We start from the raw sequence: 27,777 nt of genomic DNA, 5'->3' as shown, positions 1-27,777 counted from the left end.
GCCCCATTGTTGAAGTGTTAGCCCTTCTGCCATTGGCTGACCCGTTAGCGCCCCTCCCCACCCTGAAGTTTGTGTTTGGTTGTGCCCCCTGCTGCCTCACATAAACACTGGAGAGCACCCACTATTGATGGTCTGTATATCACGACACCCTGTCCTCAGACGCACGCGTGTGCCCGATCCATGTACCCACGACACGCCTTCCTTTCGTACGCTGTGCTGAGGCCCAGAGGAGCACAAAACAAGGATGATGTGGTCACAAACAGTGCACTAATCTCACAGCAGGGTGGGTGAGACCTGCAGGAAAAGGGGCTAAACCCTCACTGATCCACCCAGGAGCTAATCCTGACTCCCTTCCCAGAAGCCTGGCAGGAGATAATGGAGCCCCTCCCTCTGTGAGAAACACAAGATCATTTCACTCTTGAAGAGAATAAACAAACACATCATCGCCCAAAGAAACCACAAAAGAAAACAGCCAGCACACACAGCATGAGTCATAAGAAAGCATCAAATGCATCCACGCTCTTCTCCCGGTCCAGGACCCACTCCAGGGACACAAAGCAACACCCATGGTGCTGAAGCTGCCTCTATCGCAAGAAGGAAGTGAGACAGCTCTGGGGAGTGAGCTCTGTGTCTCCTGAGAGCACAGAGAGGCCCTGTCTCTTTACTCACAAAAGGAAGCTCTACTGGCTGATCAGAGGAAGTTTTAGGTTGATATACTCCTGGATAACTCTACCACGAAGCGTAGGCTCGCCCCAAAGTCGTACAGTAGTCTTAGTACTGTTAGGAACAGTGAGAGCGGGTCTTCAATGCTACGGTGAGAGTGGGTCTTCAACGCTACGGTGAGAGCGGGTCTTCAACGCTACGGTGAGAGCGGGTCTTCGATGCTACGGTGAGAGCGGGTCTTCAATGCTACGGTGAGAGCTGGGTCTTGAGGCTACGGTGAGAGCTGGGTCTTGAGGCTACGGTGAGAGCGGGGTCTTGATGCTACGGTGAGAGCGGGTCTTCAATGCTACGGTGAGAGCGGGGTCTTGAGGCTACGGTGAGAGCGGGTCTTCAATGCTACGGTGAGAGCGGGTCTTCAACGCTACGGTGAGAGCGGGTCTTCAACGCCACGGTGAGAGCGGGTCTTGATGCTATGGTGAGAGCGGGTCTTCAATGCTACGGTGAGAGCGGGGTCTTGAGGCTACGGTGAGAGCGGGGTCTTGAGGCTACGGTGAGAGCGGGGCTTGATGCTACGGTGAGAGCGGGTCTTCAACGCCACGGTGAGAGCGGGTCTTCAATGCTACGGTGAGAGCGGGGTCTTGAGGCTACGGTGAGAGCGGGTCTTCAATGCTACGGTGAGAGCGGGTCTTCAATGCTACGGTGAGAGCGGGTCTTCAATGCTACGGTGAGAGCGGGTCTTCATGCTACGGTGAGAGCGGGGTCTTGAGGCTACGGTGAGAGCGGGTCTTCAATGCTACGGTGAGAGCGGGTCTTCAATGCTACGGTGAGAGCGGGTCTTCAATGCTAGGGTGAGAGCGGGTCTTCAATGCTAGGGTGAGAGCGGGTCTTCAATGCTAGGGTGAGAGCGGGTCTTCAATGCTACGGTGAGAGCGGGGTCTTGAGGCTACGGTGAGAGCGGGTCTTCAATGCTACGGTGAGAGCGGGTCTTCAATGCTACGGTGAGAGCGGGTCTTCAATGCTAGGGTGAGAGCGGGTCTTCAATGCTACGGTGAGAGCGGGGTCTTGAGGCTACGGTGAGAGCGGGTCTTCAATGCTACGGTGAGAGCGGGGTCTTGAGGCTACGGTGAGAGCGGGTCTTCAATGCTACGGTGAGAGCGGGGTCTTGAGGCTACGGTGAGAGCGGGTCTTCAATGCTACGGTGAGAGCGGGTCTTCCATGTTACGGTGAGAGCGGGTCTTCAATGCTACGGTGAGAGCGGGTCTTCAACGCTAGAGTGAGAGCGGGTCTTCAATGCTACGGTGAGAGCGGGTCTTCAATGCTACGGTGAGAGCGGGGTCTTGAGGCTACGGTGAGAGCGGGTCTTCAACGCTACGGTGAGAGCGGGTCTTCAATGCTACGGTGAGAGCGGGGTCTTGAGGCTACGGTGAGAGCGGGTCTTCAACGCCACGGTGAGAGCGGGTCTTCAATGCTACGGTGAGAGCGGGTCTTCAATGCTACGGTGAGAGCGGGTCTTCAACGCTACGGTGAGAGCGGGTCTTCAACGCTACGGTGAGAGCGGGGTCTTCAACGCTACGGTGAGAGCGGGTCTTCAATGCTACGGTGAGAGCGGGTCTTCAATGCTACGGTGAGAGCGGGTCTTCAATGCTACGGTGAGAGCGGGTCTTCAATGCTACGGAGAGAGCGGGTCTTCAATGCTACGGCGAGAGCGGGTCTTCAATGCTACGGCGAGAGCGGGTCTTCAATGCTGCGGTGAGAGCGGGTCTTCAATGCTACGGAGAGAGCGGGTCTTCAATGCTACGGAGAGAGCGGGTCTTCAATGCTACGGAGAGAGCGGGTCTTCAATGCTACGGAGAGAGCGGGTCTTCAATGCTACGGAGAGAGCGGGTCTTCAATGCTACGGTGAGAGCGGGTCTTCAATGCTACGGTGAGAGCGGGTCTTCAATGCTACGGTGAGAGCGGGGTCTTCAACGCTACGGTGAGAGCGGGTCTTCAATGCTACGGTGAGAGCGGGTCTTCAATGCTAGGGTGAGAGCGGGTCTTCAATGCTACGGTGTGAGCGGGTCTTCAATGCTAGGGTGTGAGCGGGTCTTCAATGCTACGGTGTGAGCGGGTCTTCAATGCTAGGGTGAGAGCGGGTCTTCAATGCTACGGTGAGAGCGGGTCTTCAATGCTAGGGTGAGAGCGGGTCTTGATGCTACGGTGAGAGCGGGTCTTCAATGCTACGGTGAGAGCGGGTCTTCAATGCTACGGTGAGAGCGGGTCTTCAATGCTACGGTGAGAGCGGGGTCTTGAGGCTACGGTGAGAGCGGGTCTTCAACGCTACGGTGAGAGCGGGTCTTCAATGCTACGGTGTGAGCGGGTCTTCAATGCTACGGTGTGAGCGGGTCTTCAATGCTACGGTGAGAGCGGGTCTTCAACGCTACGGTGAGAGCGGGTCTTCAACGCTACGGTGAGAGCGGGTCTTCAATGCTACGGTGAGAGCGGGGTCTTGAGGCTACGGTGAGAGCGGGTCTTCAATGCTACGGTGAGAGCGGGTCTTCAATGCTACGGTGAGAGCGGGTCTTCAATGCTAGGGTGAGAGCGGGTCTTCAATGCTAGGGTGAGAGCGGGTCTTCAATGCTACGGTGAGAGCGGGGTCTTGAGGCTACGGTGAGAGCGGGTCTTCAATGCTACGGTGAGAGCGGGGTCTTGAGGCTACGGTGAGAGCGGGTCTTCAATGCTACGGTGAGAGCGGGGTCTTGAGGCTACGGTGAGAGCGGGTCTTCAATGCTACGGTGAGAGCGGGTCTTCAATGCTACGGTGAGAGCGGGTCTTCAATGCTACGGTGAGAGCGGGTCTTCAATGCTACGGTGAGAGCGGGTCTTCAATGCTACGGTGAGAGCGGGTCTTCAATGCTACGGTGAGAGCGGGTCTTCAATGCTACGGAGAGAGCGGGTCTTCAATGCTACGGAGAGAGCGGGTCTTGAGGCTACGGTGAGAGCGGGGTCTTGAGGCTACGGTGAGAGCGGGTCTTCAATGCTACGATGAGAGCGGGTCTTCAATGCTACGATGAGAGCGGGTCTTCAATGCTACGGTGAGAGCGGGTCTTCAATGCTACGGTGAGAGCGGGGTCTTCAACGCTACGGTGTGAGCGGGTCTTCAATGCTACGGTGAGAGCGGGTCTTCAATGCTACGGTGTGAGCGGGTCTTCAATGCTACGGTGAGAGCGGGTCTTCAATGCTACGGTGAGAGCGGGGTCTTGATGCTACGGTGAGAGCGGGTCTTCAACGCTACGGTGAGAGCGGGTCTTCAATGCTACGGTGAGAGCGGGTCTTCAATGCTACGGTGAGAGCGGGTCTTCAATGCTACGGTGAGAGCGGGTCTTCAATGCTACGGTGTGAGCGGGTCTTCAATGCTACGGTGTGAGCGGGTCTTCAATGCTACGGTGAGAGCGGGGTCTTCAACGCTACGGTGAGAGCGGGTCTTCAATGCTACGGTGTGAGCGGGTCTTCAATGCTACGGTGTGAGCGGGTCTTCAATGCTACGGTGAGAGCGGGTCTTCAACGCTACGGTGAGAGCGGGGTCTTGAGGCTACGGTGAGAGCGGGTCTTCAAGGCTACGGTGAGAGCGGGTCTTCAAGGCTACGGTGAGAGCGGGTCTTCAAGGCTACGGTGAGAGCGGGTCTTCAAGGCTACGGTGAGAGCGGGTCTTCAATGCTACGATGAAAGCGGGTCTTCAATGCTACGGTGAGAGCGGGTCTTCAATGCTACGATGAAAGCGGGTCTTCAAGGCTACGGTGAGAGCGGGTCTTCAATGCTACGGAGAGAGCGGGTCTTCAATGCTACGGTGAGAGCGGGTCTTCAATGCTACGGTGAGAGCGGGTCTTCAATGCTACGGTGAGAGCGGGTCTTCAATGCTACGGTGAGAGCGGGTCTTCAATGCTACGGTGAGAGCGGGGTCTTCAATGCTACGGTGAGAGCGGGTCTTCAATGCTACGGAGAGAGCGGGTCTTCAATGCTACGGTGAGAGCGGGGTCTTCAACGCTACGGTGAGAGCAGGGTCTTCAACGCTACGGTGAGAGCGGGTCTTCAACGCTACGGTGAGAGCGGGTCTTCAAGGCTACGGTGAGAGCGGGTCTTCAATGCTACGGTGAGAGCGGGTCTTCAATGCTACGGTGAGAGCGGGTCTTCAACGCTACGGTGAGAGCGGGTCTTCAACGCTACGGTGAGAGCGGGGTCTTGAGGCTACGGTGAGAGCGGGTCTTCAACGCCACGGTGAGAGCGGGTCTTCAACGCTACGGTGAGAGCGGGGTCTTGAGGCTACGGTGAGAGCGGGTCTTCAATGCTACGGTGAGAGCGGGGTCTTCAATGCTACGGTGAGAGCGGGTCTTCAATGCTACGGTGAGAGCGGGTCTTCAATGCTACGGTGAGAGCGGGGTCTTCAACGCTACGGTGAGAGCGGGGTCTTCAACGCTACGGTGAGAGCGGGTCTTCAACGCTACGGTGAGAACGGGGTCTTGAGGCTACGGTGAGAGCGGGTCTTCAACGCTACGGTGAGAGCGGGGTCTTCAACGCTACGGTGAGAGCGGGGTCTTCAACGCTACGGTGAGAGCGGGTCTTCAATCCTACGGTGAGAGCGGGTCTTCAATCCTACGGTGAGAGCGGGTCTTTAAGGCTACGGTGAGAGCAGGTCCTCTTAACCCAACCCAAGAGTTGAGGTTTGTGTTGGTTCCAAGCAGTGTGTAATGCCCCTCACCTCTGGTCACTCCACACAGTAGGATTGGGGCAGTCTGGCCTGTGCAGACCCCGCTCTGTACCTGGGTAACCCACCCGCTCCACACGGGTCAGCAGAAACGCCCGCCTCAGGCCCACCACGACCACCACAGCTTTACACGGCTAAGCCCTTACCACCAAGGGACCTCTCTGGTGGTTCCAAGACCAGTGATTTATCTAGGAGTCTTTTCATTTCCCTTTTCCCCTACTCTGCGGCCTACCACCGCTTAACACCGTTCGGTCCAAGGTTTCACTTCATTAGTAACAGTTTAACCCCAAAACACAGCACCCTGCATCTGGAAGGTGACCTGCCTCCTCTGTCTGACAAAAGTCTCCGCTGTGCAGCAATTGTGTGGCATTGTTTTCAGTAACTTTTGATCCGTTGAGCTGGAAACAATGTTTTCTCTTTAAATTCCGCAAATTCTGCAAAAAATGATGGATTCTGTGTCAAGTGCAGCGATTCCATAACTCGGCAGAAAAGGCAACAGTCGGAGAATTGCATATTTCCAGGGCAGAGCCCTGCCTGCGGCATGAGTGACCCTGAAACACAACCCAGGAGCTGAAGAGAGAACAACGCCAGCGCACTACAAGGAAGGCGTGTGCGCCTGCGCCTAGCGCCCACTCATCACATCCCACGCTAGGCGCTGCACCCCGAGACAAGATGAGAGCACCTCTCTGGTCACTCTGGCACCGCACCAACATGCTTCCACGCAGGATCACAACAAAAACAGCACTCTGCCAGTCACACAGCGCCCATGGTGCAGCCAGCGAGCTACACAACCGTGTGCTTCGGCACACCACAAGGTTCGAGGCGCTATATACATCTGTTGCCTCCCTCTTCCTCCCCTTTGTGCTGCTTCCTATCTACACAAACGTGTGCTTCGGCACACCGCAAGCTCCGAGGCGCTATATAAATCTGTTGTCTCTCCTCTCCTTTGTGCAGCTTCCTATCTACACAAACATGTGCTTCGACACACCACAGGGTACGAGGCGCTATATAAATATATTGCCTCTCTTTCCTTTCTTTTGTGCAGCTTGCGAGCTACACAAAATGTGCTTCGTAACACCACAAGCTCCGAGGCGCTATATACATGTGTTCCCTCTCCCTCCTCCCTCCCTCCCCACTGTCTCCCCGCCACCTTCGCCTCCCTGGAAGATGCAACAAGGCCGGCCATGAACTAGCGCCGCGAGGAAGAGGAGGAGGAGGGGGGGTGAAGGGGGCTGGCACGGCAAGAAGAATGGAGAGTTTGTGGGTCGGGGCTGATGGGATAATGAATACAGAAATGCATAAGACAATGGCCCTGAGAGAGGCGCACAGAGGCCCTGTGTGCCGGGCGGCTATTTATAGGCACTATCTCGCTGGTAGGAAGGTCAGACGTAACGATCCGCGCACCCGCGGGCAGCGGGGGGGTGGCGTGACCCGGGTCACCGTGTGCAGCCGTGCCCACGGCTCCTGCTGCCACAGCATGGCACAGGGGGCACAATCAGGAGGTGCCAGAGGCGTTTCAAGGCTGGGCCAAATTGGGCATTTGCACAGGGCCCCCACCTTCCAGGGGCCCCATGCGCAATGCAATCTTTCTATCGTTCTCTCTTAGCCCTGTCGATTTTTCTATCAGAACCTCTATTTCTGATCCTGAGATAGATAGATAGAGTGAGGACGATAGATAGAGAGATAGAGAGATAGATAGAGAGATAGATAGATAGATAGATTGATTTAATAATGCAGGCTTGAATTTGCTGAAAATAGGCAATACAACTCAAACTTGTCCCAAACAAGGGGCCCCAAAACCTGTCTGGCCCAGGACCCCAAAAACTCTTTAAGACGGCACTGGGAGGTGGGATAGACGAGGGTGGAGGAGAGCGTGACATTAGAGTGACAGGCACACAGGGTGCTGGGCCAGAGTAAAAGGTGCCCATATCCAGTGGTTACACCCCCTCGCCCTGCCTCGAAAGTGGCACGTTTCGGCTCATGACAAGCCTCCACTAGCCTTCACCAGGGACTCAGATTCAGCTCGGTGGTGGAGAGCAAGCATTCGTTCCCACACTCTTGTTTGAAGCTTCTACTTCTAGCTGAACACGCAGAGACATTTTAAGGCATGTGCAAAGTGGGCAACTGGCCAGGGACCCACAACCTCCAAAGGGGGGGCTCTGGGTAGGTAATATTTCTGTTTCACTCTTGTCCATTCATTTCTCTCTCTCTCTCTCAATTAGCAGAATATGGATAATAAAATCAAAAGTTACCCCTAAAAGAGCGCCTCAAATATGTCTTGCCCAGGCCCACAAAAATCCTAAAGATGAGCAGTGAAGGATCAGCTACTCTGACAGATATTGAGAGAAATACCTGGGAGAGTCCCTGTCTGTTCAATCTCTACCCCGAGGGGCGGAAAACAGAACTGTGGATGAGAGAAGAGACCCTCATGGGTGAGTAGTTTCACTTTATAATCCCCGATGGATTGATTGAGAGTACAAGATTCAGAAGGAAGCAACGGAGTGTGGAGCAGGAACCTCATGGACTGACACACACTGCATCCGTACCTACAGAAGGCTGAGCAGGTGGACGAAGTAGGGTCTCGGACACCGGGAGGGCTGAGAGGGAACCTCTTGGACTGACACAGACTGGATCTGTACCAAGAGAGACAGAGCAGGAGGATGTCTTTAGACAGTCGAGCTTGTACCCTACGGACAGAGCACGCAGACATCGTCTACACCATGAGGAGACAGAGCAGGAGGTGGACGAAGGATGTCCTTAGAGCGCCGAGCGTGGACCATACAGACAAAACACACAGACATCGTCAACACCAAGAGGAGTCAGAGGAGGAGGTGGACGAAGGATGTCCTTAGATCGTCGAGCGTGGACCCTACGGACAGGGCACACAGACATCGTCTACACCAAGAGGAGACAGAGGAGGAGGTGGACGAAGGATGTCCTTAGAGCGTCGAGCGTGGACCCTACGGACAGAACACACAGACATCGTCAACACCAAGAGGAGTCAGAGGAGGAGGTGGACGAAGGATGTCCTTAGAGCGTCGAGCGTGGACCCTATGGACAAAACACACAGACATCGTCAACACCAAGAGGAGTCAGAGGAGGAGGTGGACGAAGGATGTCCTTAGAGCGTCGAGCGTGGACCCTATGGACAAAACACACAGACATCGTCTACACAAGAGGAGTCAGAGGAGGAGGTGGACGAAGGATGTCCTTAGAGCGTCGAGCTTGGACCCTACGGACAGAACACACAGACATCGTCAACACCAAGAGGAGTCAGAGGAGGAGATGGACGAAGGATGTACTTAGACCGTCGAGCGTGGACCCTATAGACAAAACACACAGACATCGTCTACACAAGAGGAGACAGAGCAGGAGGTGGACGAAGGATGTACTTAGACCGTCGAGCTTGGACCCTATGGACAGAGCACACAGACATCGTCTACACCAAGAGGAGTCAGAGGAGGAGGTGGACGAAGGATGTCCTTAGAGCGTCGAGCGTGGACCCTATGGACAAAACACACAGACATCGTCTACACAAGAGGAGTCAGAGGAGGAGGTGGACGAAGGATGTCCTTAGAGCGCCGAGCTTGGACCCTATGGACAAAACACACAGACATCGTCTACACAAGAGGAGACAGAGCAGGAGGTGGACGAAGGATGTCCTTAGAGCGTCGAGCTTGGACCCTACGGACAGAGCACACAGACATCGTCTACACAAGAGGAGTCAGAGGAGGAGGTGGACGAAGGATGTCCTTAGAGCGCCGAGCTTGGACCCTACAGATAAGGAGCACAGACATCGTCTACACCAAGAGGAGACAGAGGAGGAGGTGGACGAAGGATGTCCTTAGAGCGTCGAGCTTGGTCCCTACGGACAAAACACACAGACATCGTCAACACCAAGAGGAGTCAGAGGAGGAGGTGGACGAAGCATGTACTTAGAGCGTCGAGCTTCGACCCTATGGACAAAACACACAGACATCGTCTACACCAAGAGGAGTCAGAGGAGGAGGTGGACGAAGGATGTCCTTAGAGCGTCGAGCGTGGACCCTATGGACAGAGCACACAGACATCGTCTACACCAAGAGGAGTCAGAGGAGGAGGTGGACGAAGCATGTACTTAGAGCGTCGAGCGTGGACCCTATGGACAGAGCACACAGACATCGTCTACACAAGAGGAGACAGAGCAGGAGGTGGACGAAGGATGTCCTTAGAGCGTCGAGCTTGGTCCCTACGGACAAAACACACAGACATCGTCAACACCAAGAGGAGTCAGAGGAGGAGGTGGACGAAGGATGTCCTTAGAGCGTCGAGCGTGGACCCTATGGACAAAACACACAGACATCGTCTACACAAGAGGAGTCAGAGGAGGAGGTGGACGAAGGATGTCCTTAGAGCGTCGAGCGTGGACCCTATGGACAAAACACACAGACATCGTCTACACAAGAGGAGTCAGAGGAGGAGGTGGACGAAGGATGTCCTTAGAGCGTCGAGCTTGGACCCTACGGACAGAACACACAGACATCGTCAACACCAAGAGGAGTCAGAGGAGGAGGTGGACGAAGGATGTCCTTAGAGCGTCGAGCGTGGACCCTATGGACAAAACACACAGACATCGTCAACACCAAGAGGAGTCAGAGGAGGAGGTGGACGAAGGATGTCCTTAGAGCGTCGAGCGTGGACCCTATGGACAAAACACACAGACATCGTCTACACAAGAGGAGTCAGAGGAGGAGGTGGACGAAGGATGTCCTTAGAGCGTCGAGCTTGGACCCTACGGACAGAACACACAGACATCGTCAACACCAAGAGGAGTCAGAGGAGGAGATGGACGAAGGATGTACTTAGACCGTCGAGCGTGGACCCTATAGACAAAACACACAGACATCGTCTACACAAGAGGAGACAGAGCAGGAGGTGGACGAAGGATGTACTTAGACCGTCGAGCTTGGACCCTATGGACAGAGCACACAGACATCGTCTACACCAAGAGGAGTCAGAGGAGGAGGTGGACGAAGGATGTCCTTAGAGCGTCGAGCGTGGACCCTATGGACAAAACACACAGACATCGTCTACACAAGAGGAGTCAGAGGAGGAGGTGGACGAAGGATGTCCTTAGAGCGCCGAGCTTGGACCCTATGGACAAAACACACAGACATCGTCTACACAAGAGGAGACAGAGCAGGAGGTGGACGAAGGATGTCCTTAGAGCGTCGAGCTTGGACCCTACGGACAGAGCACACAGACATCGTCTACACAAGAGGAGTCAGAGGAGGAGGTGGACGAAGGATGTCCTTAGAGCGCCGAGCTTGGACCCTACAGATAAGGAGCACAGACATCGTCTACACCAAGAGGAGACAGAGGAGGAGGTGGACGAAGGATGTCCTTAGAGCGTCGAGCTTGGTCCCTACGGACAAAACACACAGACATCGTCAACACCAAGAGGAGTCAGAGGAGGAGGTGGACGAAGCATGTACTTAGAGCGTCGAGCTTCGACCCTATGGACAAAACACACAGACATCGTCTACACCAAGAGGAGTCAGAGGAGGAGGTGGACGAAGGATGTCCTTAGAGCGTCGAGCGTGGACCCTATGGACAGAGCACACAGACATCGTCTACACCAAGAGGAGTCAGAGGAGGAGGTGGACGAAGCATGTACTTAGAGCGTCGAGCGTGGACCCTATGGACAGAGCACACAGACATCGTCTACACAAGAGGAGACAGAGCAGGAGGTGGACGAAGGGTGTCCTTAGAGCGTCGAGCTTGGACCCTACGGACAGAGCACACAGACATCGTCTACACCAAGAGGAGACAGAGCAGGAGGTGGACGAAGGATGTCCTTAGAGTGTCGAGCTTGGTCCCTACGGACAAAACACACAGACATCGTCAACACCAAGAGGAGTCAGAGGAGGAGATGGACAAAGGATGTACTTAGACCGTCGAGCGTGGACCCTATAGACAAAACACACAGACATCGTCTACACAAGAGGAGACAGAGCAGGAGGTGGACGAAGGATGTCCTTAGAGCGTCGAGCTTGGACCCTACGGACAGAGCACACAGACATCGTCTACACCAAGAGGAGACAGAGGAGGAGGTGGACGAAGGATGTCCTTAGAGCGTCGAGCTTGGACCCTACGGACAAAACACACAGACATCGTCTACACCAAGAGGAGACAGAGGAGGAGGTGGACGAAGGATGTCCTTAGATCGTCGAGCGTGGACCCTACGGCAGAGCACACAGACATCGTCTACACAAAAGGAGACAGAGCAGGAGGTGGACGAAGGATATCCTTAGAGTGTCGAGCTTGGTCCCTACGGACAAAACACACAGACATCGTCAACACCAAGAGGAGTCAGAGGAGGAGGTGGACGAAGGATGTCCTTAGATCGTCGAGCGTGGACCCTACGGACAGGGCACACAGACATCGTCTACACCAAGAGGAGACAGAGGAGGAGGTGGACGAAGGATGTCCTTAGAGCGTCGAGCGTGGACCCTATGGACAAAACACACAGACATCGTCTACACCATGAGGAGACAGAGGAGGAGGTGGACGAAGGATGTCCTTAGATCGTCGAGCGTGGACCCTACGGCAGAGCACACAGACATCGTCTACACCAAGAGGAGTCAGAGGAGGAGGTGGACGAAGCATGTACTTAGAGCGTCGAGCTTCGACCCTATGGACAAAACACACAGACATTGTCTACACCAAGAGGAGACAGTGGAGGAGGTCGACGAAGGATGTCCTTAGAGCGTCGAGCGTGGACCCTATGGACAGAGCACACAGACATCGTCTACACAAAGAGGAGACAGAAGAGGAGGTGGACGAAGGATGTCCTTAGACCGTCTAGCTTGGACCCTACGGACAAAACACACAGACTTCGTCTACACCAAGAGGAGACAGAGCAGGAGGTGGACGAAGGATGTCCTTAGAGCGTCGAGCTTGGACCCTACGGACAAAAAACACAGACATCGTCTACACCAAGAGAAGACAGAGCAGGAGATGGACGAAGGATGTCCTTAGAGCTTCGATATTGTACTTTACGGACAGAGCACAGTTGTCTCCACCAAGAGCAGACAGAGGAGGAGGTGGACGAAGGCTGCCTTAGAGCGTCGAGGTTGGACCCTATGGACAAAACACACAGACATCGTCTACACCAAGAGGAGACAGAGGAAGAGGTGGACGAAGTATCTCCTTAGAGTATCAAGCTTTTCACCCTTTGGACAGAGCACGCAGACATCATCTACACCAAGAAGCGACAGAGGAGGAGGTGGACGAAGGATGTCCTTAGAGCGTCGAGCTTGGACCCGACGGACAAAGCACACAGACATCGTCTACACCAAGAGGAGACAGAGCAGGAGATGGACGAAGGATGTCCTTAGAGCTTCGATATTTTACTCTACGGACAGAGCACACAGTTGTCTCCACCAAGAGGAGACAGAGGAGGAGGTGGACAAAGGATGTCCTTAGAGTGTCAAGCTTGGACCCTATGGACAAAACACACAGACATTGTCTACAGAAAGAGGAGACAGAGGAGGAGGTGGACGAAGGGCCGCCTCAGGCACAGACGAGTCCTGAGCAGGCACCTTGGATAAGAGGACTTCGGGACAGTTCTAGCAGTAACTGGATCCACAGCACTGCTCACAAACTGCGCCCAGTAGTTTTGCAACAATTTTCAAGAACTGACCATTGCCAAAATTGTTAAATGTTAAAACTACGAACCATAGTGGGTCGGAATCCAATCTCTCATATGCATATTAATGAGGTAGGTCGCAAATTGCAACTCCTTATGATCGGAGGACATTACAGGGATGGTGGCCTGCAGCAGTCAGCAGGCCACTGTGTCTATGATTGCTTTATAGTGAAAAAAACTTTTCTTTAAAATGCTGCACATTTTTCTTAAAGGAAATGGGACTGCGTTTAAAAATAAAAGGATGTTGTTTTAACAGCAGTCCGTTGAACCACTGCCATCTCTTTAAAACGTTTTTAATATTTTCATTGCGTTAGAAACACACGGTGGAAGAGAGGAAGCTTGCAACACCCAGCGGTCGCCTTCAAAACACACAGGCTAGCGGAGGAAGCTTGCAACACTGGGTTGACAAACACACCGTGAAGAGAGGCAGCTTGCATTAGCCAATGATAGCCTTACAAACACGCACACACACACACACACACACACACACACACACACACACACACCCACACACACACACCCACCCACCCACACACACGGGCAAGGATAGAAAGCTCGCTGTTGGCGTCCAACGCTGAGCCACAGACTGTCAAAGAAGGAAACCACAGCATCCGCCACCGAGGCCTTCGAACGAGGAAGGAAAGACAACAACCGACTCCTGAATCCATTTATCACCAGCAGCATCCCGCGGGTCCGCTACACAGCTCCGCCTTTCACCTGAGCAGACTTTTATCGAAGGAGTGGACCCACCAGGCAGCGGTGCGGGTACCCTGGAAAGCACAATATAGCGCCACTTTAAACAGCCAAAGACGGGTCCTCTGTGCCACAAACAAGCCTTGGCAGCTCCCAGCTGCCAGGAAGCTCTGAGCGACCCCAGTCCAGTGCATTGTTCCCCACATTCTCAGACTGACGTCCCCTGATAGCTCCCAACACTGGACCCCTGAACCTAAAAGTGAGCTAGGAGCACTACACAGCTGACAGGCTTCGAGGCACGTCTATTGTTCTGACAAGGCTGCCCGGGGGGTCCCGTAGGAGACCCTCCAACAGGGCGGCGGCCTTAGTGCCACAGGAAGGCACAGAAGTTGGCTGCCCAGGCTTCCTGGGCAAGTGACCAAAGGGGTCTTCTGGCCGCGTCACTTCAGGCAGTGGGCGGGGGGACAGGGATACAAATCCTTCGCCCGCCCACTGGTCAGTCTCTTGACCACTCGCCATCGCGCTGCTAGGTGTCTCGAAGGGATCTCCGGGGAGTGTATGACCCCCGCCAGCCTCTAGGCATGGTGGCCAGGCGCGGCCATTGCCGTCACGCTGTTTCCCTCCCTACCGCTTACCCTGCGGACGGCCAAGGGGTACGGAGAAGGGGAAAATCTAACTGATTATTTTGTGTTGCAGGAGGTGTTACAGGGCGATCCAGAGTCTGCAAGGTACAGAAGGGACTATACTGCAGCAGCACAACAAAGGTGCTAAGCCAAGGATACCCACGGATGTCTTAGCGTGTCCCCTGGAAGAACTACGGCGCCCCGCGAGTCCTACGGGTGGTTGTGGGTCTGAGCAACCGGGGGCTGCCTAGAACGCTCCGCCCACCTTTTGGGGGGCGTGAGCAAGGGAGTGGACTGGCGGTCCACTGATGGGAAAGGTAGCCCCTCCCAATGATTGGTAATCACCGATTGGCGACGGGCACGGTGCAATTTGGCTCATCAGGCGGGCAGGCAGCATAGGGGCTGCCCTGCCCTGGGATCGCCCGTAAGATAACCCAGCATGTTGGCATATTGGTTATGCAAACAAACCTGCAGCAAAATTCTCCACTAAGAAGGTGTCGTGTGGTTTATTTATTTATGTATGTTGTTGTATGAGAACGGATGAATGTTGCCGATATTGGCACTCTGTAACAATGGCCTCTTATTGGAGTCTTCGACTCCGGCCTTTGTGCTCAGATTTTCATCACAATAATGAAAAAGTGGGCGTTGCTGAGTAAAACTCTGTGCCCGCACAGCGCCTGCTGCATCTGGGCTGCGGATGGAAGGTCAAGGCGCTGTGCGGGGTAGCAAGAGCCATCCTTTCTACTACTCACTAAAGAGTCGCGTCACAGATTTGAAGGTCACAGAGGTCAATCTTGCAAACGAGAGGTGTGCATCGCAGCCATCTAGGGCGCACCTATTGAATATGTAAGGAGCCTCCCTTTGAAAAGTAATGTATGCAAATGTATGCCTGACTATACTTCTGGAATTCCTAAATGGTTTCGCACTCACGGATTCTTCACAAGCTCCCACACAAGAAAAGGACATTGTTTCATCTCAGCTGTCTGTTGAAAATCCGCCTTTTCTGCAGCCACCCCGGACTTCTCGACTTTTGCTGCACCTTATATTTTTGATGGCTTTAGAATTCTGTGCACTTTATCCCCTTCTAACCAGTAGTAAAGTGCCTGTGCTTCCCTTTGAACATGGTTAAATTGTCCTAACTGGAATATGTAACTTACCTAGAAAGTCCCTGGTATATGGCACAAGTCGTACCGAGGGACTGGAAGCTACATACCACTACAGGACGCAGCACCTATAAAGCCATCCACCGTAACTGCAGGGCAAACTTGGCTTCAGGGCAACCAGTGGAGCCGGACTGTAGCTGAGTCAAAACTGCAGTTCGTCATGTGAAACCCTTACGACCGGTAACATAACATAACATGTATTTGTAAAGCACACGTTCACCCAGAAGGGTATTTAGGCGCCGACTAACAGATGCTAATTTTAACTATTAATAGGCTACCCATGTTTAGGCCTTGTAGTCCACAAGGCAGGGTGCATGGTATGTAAAAGTAGGACACATAGAAATGTAATGTCAACATGTCCTTACAGTTATTAGCACCCAAAAGCTATTGTTCACTGTAGCAGGCTTAGCTGTCCTTTGTAGAAAACCAGAGTACAGATTAAAATCCTAATACTGCCAGCGCTAACTTTGATGCTCCTACGCATAACCTTAAGATTGAGCGGTCGCTTGAGCTCTGGCATTTATGGGACTTGGCTCGCAATCCCAATAGGGCAAACTCTGGCGTGGAGGGGGATCATGTATCCCAGTATGTCTAACCTCTTCGACGCTGATGACAGAACCGCTCCGTCATCAGCCGCGATGGCGCTGTGCTGATGACGGAGCGGTTCCGTCATGGCCCGCCCGACGCGCCTGCACGGCGCTGATTTTGCGCCTGCGCGGCGCGTTCTATTGAGCGGGCGGGGCCATGACAGAACCGCTCCGTCATCAGCACAGTTCACCCGAGGCTGGTGACGGAGCGGTTCCGTCACCAGCGTGTGAGCACCGCGCGCCCCCCCGCCCCCTTAGCGCTGCCGCGGAATAGCCGCTGCAGCGAAGGTGTTAATCTGTGCTAAAATTTCACACAAGAACAGGCAGATTATAGGGCAGTCCCACCTTATATGACGGAAGTCCCTCAGCAACCCACACACTCTCCATCAAAGGTCAGTTGTGGTGGGAAAGATTTTTTTTAGCTTAGTAGGATAAAAGTACCAGTCCCATAATGATTTGTAATGGGCGTCTCTCATGCCCATAGAGTGGTTGAACCGTGGCATGTCACGCCATAACCTCCACCACTGTTCCTTAGGGATAACACTCTTGCCCTGGCTGACCTACACTGGTTGCCCATACATCAGAGGATCTGCTTTAAATCCCTATGCATTGTCTTTAGGGCAGTGCATGGGTTAGGCCCCCGACCACTTCAAAATAAATTTAACTGGTACGAACCCACCCGGTCTCTTCGATCCTCTTCTTCAAACCTCATTAATGTACCCAGGATCAAAAAATCCACCCTTGGCATTCAGTAAAGCGGCAGCTCAATTGTGGAACAGTCTACCAATTGACATCAGAAAAACAAGTGAACTGATGCCCTTTCGAAAAAAGGTGAAAACATGGCTCTTCCCGAAAACTTAACTTACCAGAACCCAAGGCTACTGTACCCCTCTGTTGCACAGTGTTTTTCAGCCATATGTACGCAGCGCCAGGATGCCCGTAGGGTTGCAGAGCGCTTTACAAATAGCAAAATAAATAAATAAATAATAACGTCCCCCAGTACAGCAGACCAGAAGTCCAAGTGTGGTGGTTGAATTTTATGGGGTGTCTCAAATAAAAGCGAGTAAAGAAAACAGGTGGTACCCATACCCCCCCTCCTCTCTTGTCTTACAAATTTTTCAATTGTGGAAAATTCTCTAGTGGCAGCATCTCTGACGTCTGGGTGAAGTGCCCAGTGTTTCAAGTGTGTGTGTGTGGCACCTCTCAGAATTTGGGAGACTAAAGTCTCGCTGACCTTTTTCAAAGGTAAGAAAATCTCATCCATGAGGCAAGTCTGAAATGGTGAGACGCCCACCTTCTCTCCAAAACAGGTGCTCTTGACTCACTTTCAGATTCAAGGGCTCCAGTGTGGGGTGATATCAGTAAACGTCAGCGTGAAGAGTAGTAAGTGGGGTACACTAACACTGGCCTGTGCGTCGCTCAGATCTTTGTTGCGGCTGTGAGCTGAAAAGTGGTATTTGTGGCACAGAGGGCCAATCTTTGGCTATTTAAAGTGGTTCTAGATTGTGGTTTCTAGGGCTTCTTCCTCGGTTACACCGTGGCATGCCCGACTGAGGCCAGCCTTGACGATGGAACGAATGTCTGACATAATCCGGGATAACTTTAAGAACTTTGAATATAACTGGGGTCCATTAGTCCCCATCTTGTCAACTGGCCTCCTGCTCATGGCTTCCCCCACACTAACACGGGAGCTTCATTTTTTCCAAATATGTTATGTTATAAGCTGTTTTGTAATGCGCTCAATCACTACCGGAGTATCCTGGCACGGTAGACCGCTGGGGAACCCGTCCTGGCTTTCCCTGTGGGATGGTCCCTACTGGGAGTCCAAGGTGAAGCCAGGCATCCCCGGCGTTGATGGGGCCGTTGTGGAGATTAGGCAAGCTAATGCCCAGAGTTGCCGAGTGGGACCCCTGGTTAGAGTAGGCACCGAGGCGAGAATTATCGAGTCCGCTGACCCTGGTCCACGACCCTGCCGCGTCGGGAATTGAACCCTGGTCCCGGGCCGACTTCTGCTCCCGGGTCTGCCGCCTCTAACCAGTGAGCCACACCACTCCAATATAATACCTTAAGACAGAGGTCTTCAACATTTCGATGCTGAGACCCTCTTGTCAAACTTTTTTAGGCGTAAGGACAACCTTCTGACAAAAATTTCTAGAACCTGGTACTCCTCGTCATCGACAACTGTCAACAACCATAAACGCCCTCAAGTCCCACAGCAAATCATTTCTACGATGGGGAAATAATATTAAACAGTGTTTAGCAAACCAAAGGTCAGTGAGCGGGGGGCGTGGTCAAAGGTGTCGCTAAAAACAAAGGGCCTCATTTAGGAGGAATTGGCGTTGGGCAGCAATGCAAGTCTTCTTGTTGCGCTGCCCCACACCAATGTCAAAGGGCAGGAAAGCACCAGATTTATGATATACGGTGCATTACTGTCCTTTTCTCTTGCGTTGGCGCACAAATTACTGCTCAGCGCCAACACAGGCAGGATTTTGTTTGCTCAGGAAGGGGCACCTTCCAGCGCAAAAACAATCCAGAGAGGGGTGTTTTCCTCTTTCTATGTAGGAGCAGACATGGAAAGAGGAAAAAACAGGGAGAAATGAAAACATTTCTCCTTGTTGAGCCTCTGCTGGGGAGGCGTCCATTTTTGGAGCTGCCCCAGGTGCACATGATTTTGTAAATAGGGGGCACCATCACAATCGATGGGTGCTGTGAGGGAACCGCATGCTAAGCCCATGGAACGCCTCCTTGACGCAGAGTAGGACAACGCAGTGACCTGCGCTGCTATGTCTTACTCCATATCTATGAGGCCAGGCAAAGCCGTGCAGGAGGACTTTGCACCGCCTCGTAGGTATGGTTGAGACGCTTGCGCCGCTGGAGCATAAAAAAACGTGATGCTCTGGTGGCACGAGCCTCTCATAAATTAGCTCCAAAATATTCAGTACGTTTTTCAGGTCTTTCACCATCAGGTAGCTATATATTAAAAAATCTGCAGCATAAATTAAAAATAAATAAAGTTGTTACTCAGCGAGAAATGCACTGTAGTGCAATATGAAACCTCTATTAGTTAATGCACTGCAGAGGTCTCGGTTTATCCAGGGAATCACAGAATTAAATCTTGGTTGGTGCAGTGGAGAATAGTGATTTGTGTGTTTTTAGTGCTACGAGATCGCAGCCTGTGACAGAAAGCACTGTGAATATGTGTCATTATTTTATACTTGAATTGCACACAGTGCAAGATAGACTGCTGCAAAACGTGCAGATAGTTTTTCGATAAAATGGTGATTCCAAAATGTAGATTTTAGTAATACCAGAGCTTATTTAGTGCCATGTTTTTCACATACCATTCCCTTCAACACCTCTTCAGGGGTACTAAGGGCTGTGTAAATGCAGCTAAAATTAAAAGCAAACCCTTCTCAGCTCTGCTGTTAACTCTTTGCACTACCACTAAAAAAAAAAAAAAATCTTTGTCATCGCAAAGCTTCGAGTGATTTGATCAATTAAAGCCAGAACTCCTCCCCAGCACCCTTTACACTTGCAGATTAACTGATAGGCATATTTGCATTTTGCTCAGGCAAGCAGCTGATAACAATCGACATTTGTGGCTGTCTTTTTTTGAAGGAAAGGTTCTGGATTGCAGGGACAAGTGAAGCTGGGGAATGCACGACCCGCTTCCCAGGGCTTCACGGCCCCCATGGGGGTCACGCCCCACAGATTGAAGACCTCTGTCTTAAGAGGGCTGGTGAAGGGCCCGAACCTACTTAGCCCCTTCGGCGCTTATGAGGAGCTTAGCTCGTCATGCGGCACAGTGGAGCTGTGCTCTCGGCGAGCTGAGCTCGTCATAACAGCCGCGGAACGCCCACGCGGGGATAATTCCCCTCTTCTGCGGGGCGTTCCATTGAGTGGGCGGAGTCGTGACGCGCTCAGCTCAGCTCCACTGTGCAGCATGACGAGCTGAGCTCGTCATAACAGCCGCCGAACGCCCACGCGGGGATAATTCCCCTCCTCTGCGGGGCGTTCCATTGAGTGGGCGGAGTCGTGACAAGCTCAGCTCCGCTTAGCTCCACTGTGCAGCATGACGAGCTGAGCTCGTCACGAGCACCGTGCGCCGCCCCCTTCCCCCCAGCGAATTAGCCCTGCGTGGAAGGTGTTAAGGTCGCCCATTGGTGGGGCCCTCGGGCCTGGTTCACCTGCACTCATTTCACAACATATGACTTTGGTCATCTCACTCATGGTTTATAGTTCACAGGGAGCTTTGCGGGGGGGGGGGTCATTGTTGGGCAATGATTAAGACTCTCGTTGCCATACTGCTTGTTGACAGTGTCGTCACTGGAGCATTCGATCACAATAGCGGATGTTAAACCGTTTGTCTCAATAGCATTCAAATGTATCCTGCCAATGAACCCGCTGTTGACTGGTGATTGCATACTACTGTCCACTGTCAAACTCAATCAAGAAAATGTGACTAAAATCCTAAAACTGTATCATAGGAATGGAACTAGCTAGAAAAATAAATAAAGAGCAATGTTTCAAATCAAATTCAATGGTAAAACAGGATTTTTAATAATTATTAGTGAAAAGTAACTTTTAGAAGTTCCTCGAGGAATTTACATTTGCTTTCCAATTTCTCCCTACTAGTAATTAGCATACGGATAGGTGTGAAATTCCACCCAGAAGCTACATAATAGGTCACTGTGATTGACAGGTCAACCTGAATGGGCAGAGATGACTCCTCTGAAACTCATCTAATGTACGGGTGGGGGCTGGGGGCATTCTTTTTGACATCACAGTGTCAAATCCCACTGGAGTGTCAAAGCCTGTTTGACGGGTCTTCTGGGAAAAACAGGATACAGGATGCCAAGACAATTCTTGTGTATCCACTGCCTGGATGCTGGCAACCCCGGCAACAACGTCAACTTACCTAGACTTCTATATCCGAGTTGTCTCCTCTCTCTCTGGACATTCATGGATAGTGGGTGACCGGTCTATGTCATTCTCACCTATTCTTTTATTGCTCTCTCCCCCTCCGCTCCTCTGCATATGTATTTCCCATGCTGTATTTTTTCTGTGGTTTGCTTCCTTACTGCCGGCCTACTATGTAATGTAATGTCCTTCTGCTGTTTACTGTGTGTATGTAAAGCAAAGCGCTCTGATACCTACGGGTCAAGCTAGTGCTATATAAAACTTTTAAAATAAAATAAAATAAAAATAAATATGAGGTGTCTGTCTCTGACTTTTACTCACAACACTAGGGCCAGTCTTTCGGGATATCCAAATGAGAGAGGTATCTGTACATAGCTATGAATCGAAAACAAGAACGATTTGCATCAGCGGTGTCCATCACTGGCACACGAGGGCAGGCCCCGCGCCAGACTTTGGGGACAGCAACGTGAGATAAATGTACACAATTATAAATCAGAACGAGAAAGACTTTCCTCGGTGGTGTCCAACGCGGACACACGAGGGCGCGATCGAAACAAGAACATTAGCAGCGAACACCACAGGGACACGACGCGGGCTCCAGGCCAGACTTTCAGGATATCCGCTTGAAGGAAATTTGCATACAATTAGTTTAAACAAGGAAAGTTCCCGCAGTGGTTGCACTTAAAATGCGACTTTGACCCAAAGACATGGGCTTGACAATGGGAAGGATTCAGAACTGGAAGCGCCAAGAAACTGTATAGTGTACGCTGCGCTTTATAAATGCCTTTCACATCACATCACACATCACAAGGATCTGGGTGCAAAAGTCGCCTTTTCACCTGTGCTGGATACACAGACAGTCCTGGCTGCCACAGAGCAGGTGTGTCACGAGGGTGGCATGTGTGAGGCAGGGCGTGGCACCGGTGCAGCGCGTTTCACTGCCACCACTGAAGGAGAGGCAGGCCACCTCATCATAGGGTGCCAGGCATCAGCCCCAGCCCTGCCGGCCTCCCATGTGACGCATCTGATTGGCGGGAGGGAGGGAGGAAAGGTAAACACGTGGACCAGAAATGTCAGCCGCTTTTATTTACCAACACTTGAATCAGAGCAGAAACTCCGCCCACAGGTAACTGCGGAGCCTGGCACCTCGGGGAGGAATGAGGAACAACATATAAACCCCGTGACCTCATAAACCAGGGGACATAGTAAATAACCTGTCAGGCACACACATGCCTCTCAAAAGTCACTTTTTCTGAAACACGTCACTGCGAAACTGGGAACCAACTAATATGTAACCACTCGGGCAAGTTTAAAGAAACTTGGGGCATATTACCAACGATTAGCGATATTTATCGCTAACTAGGCTTAGCAACTTTTTTTTATCGTTAAGTATCGCCGGAAATTATCGCTGAGATAACGTGCTATTAGCTACGTTTATCTCCAAAGCGATAATTTTTCTGGCGATAGCGTGAATATTGCTGAGAATACAGCGATATTCACGCATTAGCGACAACATGCTGTTAGCCATGTTATCCACCTCCCATTCGATAACATGGCTAAGAACTGGTCTGGGCAGGTGTTAGTTTTTGGCGATATTCGCGCTTAGCGCGAATATTGCCATCGCTAAGCCTGCCTTGCTAATAGGCGTTAGCGAGGTTAGCGACTGCTTCCAGTGGCTAACGGGTTGGGTACGCCCACTTTGCATGTCATTAGCGATAATTATCGCTAACATGCAAAGCGGGCCCCAAAACGTTCGCTATTGCCTCAAAGCTGTCGCTAACATCAGTTAGCGACAGCTTGCTAATTGGGCGATAGTATTATCGCCGCTTAGCGGCCGAAATCAGCCGCTAAATCGGCGAAAATAGCATATCGCCAGCATTGATAATATGCCCCTTGATTTTTAAGGTCCAGTTTTTTTTTTTAAGGAATTTCTGAAATATGACCCCACGGTCCCACTCTCCCACACTTCAGCCAAACATTTCCAGGCGTTTCTGCGCCTCAGTGTCAACAAAGAGAAGCCCCCACTCTACAACCTGCATATAAGATCTAATCACCACCATTAATCCACTGTTATACACACTCACTTACTCACTGTTTTTACACACTTAACTCATATATATGTAAAAATCGTCCAAAATGTATTATATTGATTTCCGATACATGTACGAGAAGTTATTTATAAACAACTAAAACAATTAACAAAACAGCACTGCACCATCAATGCACATATTCTCAAGGTGCCGCTCTTTTTTGAAATAAAATAATGAATCAATATATTCTGAGAGACATAAAGTATTGCCTTATACCCCAAGTGGTTGCTATTCAGGGAGTTTGGGCACACATATGAAAGAGCACAGTAGCACCCAGTTGGCTCAGGCCAGTGCTCACCACCCTGCTGCCCAGCACTCCCTCCATTGGCTGCCAGGCTCCCCCCCCCCCCTGTCTGAATTTCAACCTTGTGGCAGTGCAGGGGTCTGCAGCCCAGAGGACAGGCTAGGGGCAGCAGGCCAGCCTTTATTTAACGCCCCCAGTCCCAACACTGACCCCCCCACAACCTTCCCCCCCCCCCCAAAAAAACAAATCTCTTGGCTGATGACCTCCAGTAGGTTTGGGGGGAAGGGGGTCAAGAAACTGCATTGAAAAGAAATGTCCAGCTGCTGGCCAATTGCAATTCACCACTGACAAAGCACAGCGCCTGAAGCAAGAGCTGGCCACAGTATGCAACAAGCATTGGCAAAAGCAAACCTGCCTTTCCCGTCGGTCAGTGAAACTGCTGCGGCATTGGAGGAGGGATTGAGATGGGAGGGCAGTGAGAGAAGGGTAAACCTGCAGACAGCAGCCTGCAGGGGCTTCCGAGCTTTTCTGTAACGAGAGCGACTTATGTTCAACGAAGATCACCCCGAGCTACTCCTAGTATTAGTGATGTCATAGTGACCACAAAGAACGACCTGTACAACGCGGCTGTTACACCGCGGTATGTTTACATTACAATGTAAGTCGTTGTAACGACTGGATGGCGCTCTAGACTAAGGAATAGTGTGATTCACTATTCCAACACCTTCCCTACAGTTACGTAGGCTGGAGTTGGAATAGTAAATCGTACTATTCCAAAGTCCATTGCCCTCCAGCATAAGTCGCTGTAATGACTTGCGTTGTAACGAACGCGATGTAAAATACCGCGCTGTGAATGTATGCGTTGTAAAGTCATATATACAGGGACCACACCAGACAAGGTGGTATCAGTGCCCCTAATGCAGGATTACGAGCAGCGACCTTCTTCGTCTCCTCAGCAGTACTGTCCCAACGGCTTCTCAAAGTGGGATGTCTAGAGGTGGGTGATTCACACCCGACAGCTCCAATGCCTCCGACACCGAGGTAGAGCCCCCCAACGCTGCATGATTTATTGCTCAAATATCAGCTTTATGTATGTTTTGGATTTTCAACCATTTTTCTCCAAACACCATCTTATGATTTCTGAAAATACACACATTTTTTGTCTCGAATACACAATTTTCAACTTTGTTACACATTATTTAATTCAACCAAGGAAGGCTTATACTTTAGTAGTCCTGGCTGCACACAGGAGAACTACTCACAGGTGGCGGGGAGCAGCCAGCAGCTCATAAGGTCCTCCTTGGAGAAGCCGGTCTTCAGCAGCAGCGGCCGGTGCAGTTAAGTGCGGTGAGGCGGGGTGCTGTGGAGGGGATGCCGACAGACGACAGAATAGGACTTATCCTTATATTAAATTGTCCCTATTCCGTCGTCTGTCCACACCCCGCAGCGCCCCACCACACCACGCCTACCTGCACTGGCCGCTGCTGGCCAGGCTACACTCCTGAGTAGGTATTTCAGCTCCTTGTCAGGGGCAAGAATATTATTTTGCACTATAAAACTACACATTGGCAACTACACTTTGCAAACATGAACAAATCCTGGGCACACGTATAGACTCAAAAGTTAATACAATTTTGGAAATATGAAACAGTCGACACCGGTGGTTTTCTTAAGGGATGTTTATGTGAAGATGTTCATGAGGAAAACAACGCCAGCCGACACGTGTTTCGTCAACAGGTCAATGCCTGTGACTCTTCAGGGCTTAAAGCGCGTAGTGCGTGTATTGAAGTACCGGTGATAATTCCAACCCAGTTAGCGGGTGTCGAGACCGGGTTGGAATTATCGCCGGTCCTTCAATACACGCACTACGCGCTTTAAGCCCTGAAGAGTCACAGGCATTGACTCGTTGACAAAACACGTGTCGGCTGGCATTTTCCTCATGAACATCTTCACATAAATATCCCTAAAGAAAACCACCGGTGTCAACTGTATCATATTTCCAAAATTGTATTAACTTTTGAGTCTATACGTGTGCCCAGGATTTGTTCATGGTTCTTTGGCGAAGGGCTATCAGCTCTTCCCTCATTCAGGGGTTTTGGGTCTACCTCTGACCTGGTAGCACCACATGCTTTTGTTCCCCATTCTGTCAGTACCCGGCAAGGTTACCTGCCCGAGTGCCACTTTCCTGCTACCCTAAAACCCTGTGCTGAATCAACTTTACAAACATGCACCGGCTCCAGGACACTGAGATGTGCTCTCGAACACAGAGGCTCTATCGTTCGAACAGTGACACTGGGACAAGTGACATAAGGACACTGACACTCCCACAGGGGCACAACCACAAGACTGATAGGAACACGGATGAGTTAGACTCGGGCCTATAACTCGGGTTCAGGGCCTTTAACAACTGATATAGCCCTCGGCAGCGGGCTATAACGCTATACTAGATGTGACAAATAAAAAAAAACAACGCCAATGAACCAATCAGCAACCACATCTACAGATGAGAAGAAGTCCTACAGGCTAGAGTGTTCCCTTAGATGGCAATCCATTATAAACAATAATTCAGCAACCCCAAGGAAGCACCATTGACACACAAAACTCTTACCTTCCTCTTTTCGTCCACGTGGGTCAACTGGAGGGCGCTCTTGGACAATGGGTGAGAAGTCCCGGGCTCGTCCACCACCACCACTGGCACCGAGCGGAACCCCAGGGGCGACGGGCTTGACCCTCCACTGGGTCGGACGTTTACCTGCTGCCCCCTGGTTCCCAGGTCCCCAGAGCTGCCAGCCTCACTCACCGAGGTGGTGAAGACCTCTCGACAAGAGCTGGCGGAGCGGGCATCACTGCGTGTGGTAGTCGTGCTGGCCACCTGGCTAGCATCGCTTGTCCGAGGAAGGGGCGGAAAAGGGAGAAACTCGCAGGTGGGGGAGTTCCTAGGACTGAGTGGACTCTTCATCCCCGCGCCCTGGTTCAGCTCAAAGCTGATTTGGGGCAGAACGCTGAGCGAGCGGGGCTGATGCGGGGCAGTCACACTCAGGGTCGCGTTGTGGAGCACCAGTTGGGGGTTGCCCTGGGAGTGGACGTATGTGGGGCTGTGACCCTTGCCTGGCGACTGCGGGCAGAACTGCGTCACCGGCTTGAAGGATAGTCCAGCGGCCTCCAAGTGCGAGTCCAGCGAGTGGCCGTGCCGCATGCTGTCCAGGATCTTGCTGATGCCAAGGTGGTCCATGTCCCGGTCATAGAAGTCCACACAGGTCCAGCGCCCCCTCTTGTAGGGCTCCCCGGGCCCCTGGTCCAGCTTCACCACCCGGAACCTGGAGCTGGAGGCTGTGAAGGAGCTGACTGAGCTGACGGTGGACACCAAGGAGCTACTCGGCATCAATAAGATTGGGCCATTTTTTGAGATGGCACCATTGCTGGTGCCCGCTTTGCTCTCTGATGGCGAGGAAGTGCCGTTGACCAGGCCTGCATGTCCATTCGCTGTGCTGAGGATCAGTGGTGGACCCCCAGAGTGGGTCTGGCGCCCATTTGACACTTCGCCATTGGTGAGGACGGTTGAAGAACTTGACGCCGGGTAGGAGGACAAGGTTTCATCTCTGGTGCCATGGGGTGCCACCAGTGTGCCACCTGAGTCCACCGAAACAGTCACACTCTTGACTTCCACCACCACAGGCGTGGCAGCTCCCTCATCACGGTTCCGTACAGGGACCGCGCGCGCCTCGTCAGCAGCATGGGAGTTCACCTCCTTCGTGGTTGGTGCTGTGGGGAGCAATAAGGTTTCCGGAGGTCCCACTGGGTGGGCATTCGCAGAGGCGGGTGGTGAGCTACGAGGGGACCCTCGTGGTGACCGGCCGGGGAGACGTAGCCCTCCATTGGGGAGCGGCGACAGCTTTGGGCTATCTGGGTCACTTCCGAAGGACTCCTTGCGGCCCTCGCTCCCAGCCTGACCATAGTCCGAGGTCACGCTGGTGATCTGGAAGCCGCTCCGCTTCTTCCCAGTACTCATCTTTCCGAATTACAGCTTTGGTTTTGAGGGAAAAAAAGAAAAAAAAAAGCATTACTACAAAAATAATGGCGGAAGAAACAAGAAAATAGACAATTACAAAGTTTCTGTCACAATCTCATAGTCTCACCACACTGCAATGGCAGACACAGGCCCTGAGGGGTCCAGGGGTCTTGCACAGTTCTAAGTCAGGCTTATCAAGCAAGCGGCTAGCTCTATAGAGGTAGCTGTGCACTTTAGAAATGTTTGTTACATTACATATGCCTAGGAGGGCGGATCCATGCATCAAGGTCAGGGTAACCACTGATGTGTACAGGTTTTCCAATCAAAGGTGCCGATTCACAAAACTAATCTGAGA

At 52.1% G+C, this 27,777-nt stretch overlaps 1 protein-coding gene across 1 annotated transcript in view; it reads right to left on the bottom strand.

Annotated features, from left to right (window-relative positions):
* TSC22D4 (TSC22 domain family member 4) overlaps window positions 1–27,432 on the bottom strand; it is a 263,765-nt gene extending 236,333 nt beyond the window's left edge. Inside the window, exon 1 of the mRNA XM_078671400.1 lies at window positions 26,022–27,432. Within this exon, the coding sequence (XP_078527526.1) occupies window positions 26,022–27,422 (1,401 nt within the window). The 5' untranslated portion in view covers window positions 27,423–27,432. The remainder of the gene's footprint in view (window positions 1–26,021) is intronic.
* Window positions 27,433–27,777: the final 345 nt, after the last annotated feature.

The sequence above is a fragment of the Lissotriton helveticus genome, chromosome 12 (genome assembly GCF_964261635.1).
Source record: "Lissotriton helveticus chromosome 12, aLisHel1.1, whole genome shotgun sequence".
NCBI classification, from domain to species: Eukaryota; Metazoa; Chordata; class Amphibia; order Caudata; family Salamandridae; genus Lissotriton; species Lissotriton helveticus.
Note: the sequence above shows the minus strand (reverse complement) of the source record. Positions and strands in the feature narration are given on the sequence as shown.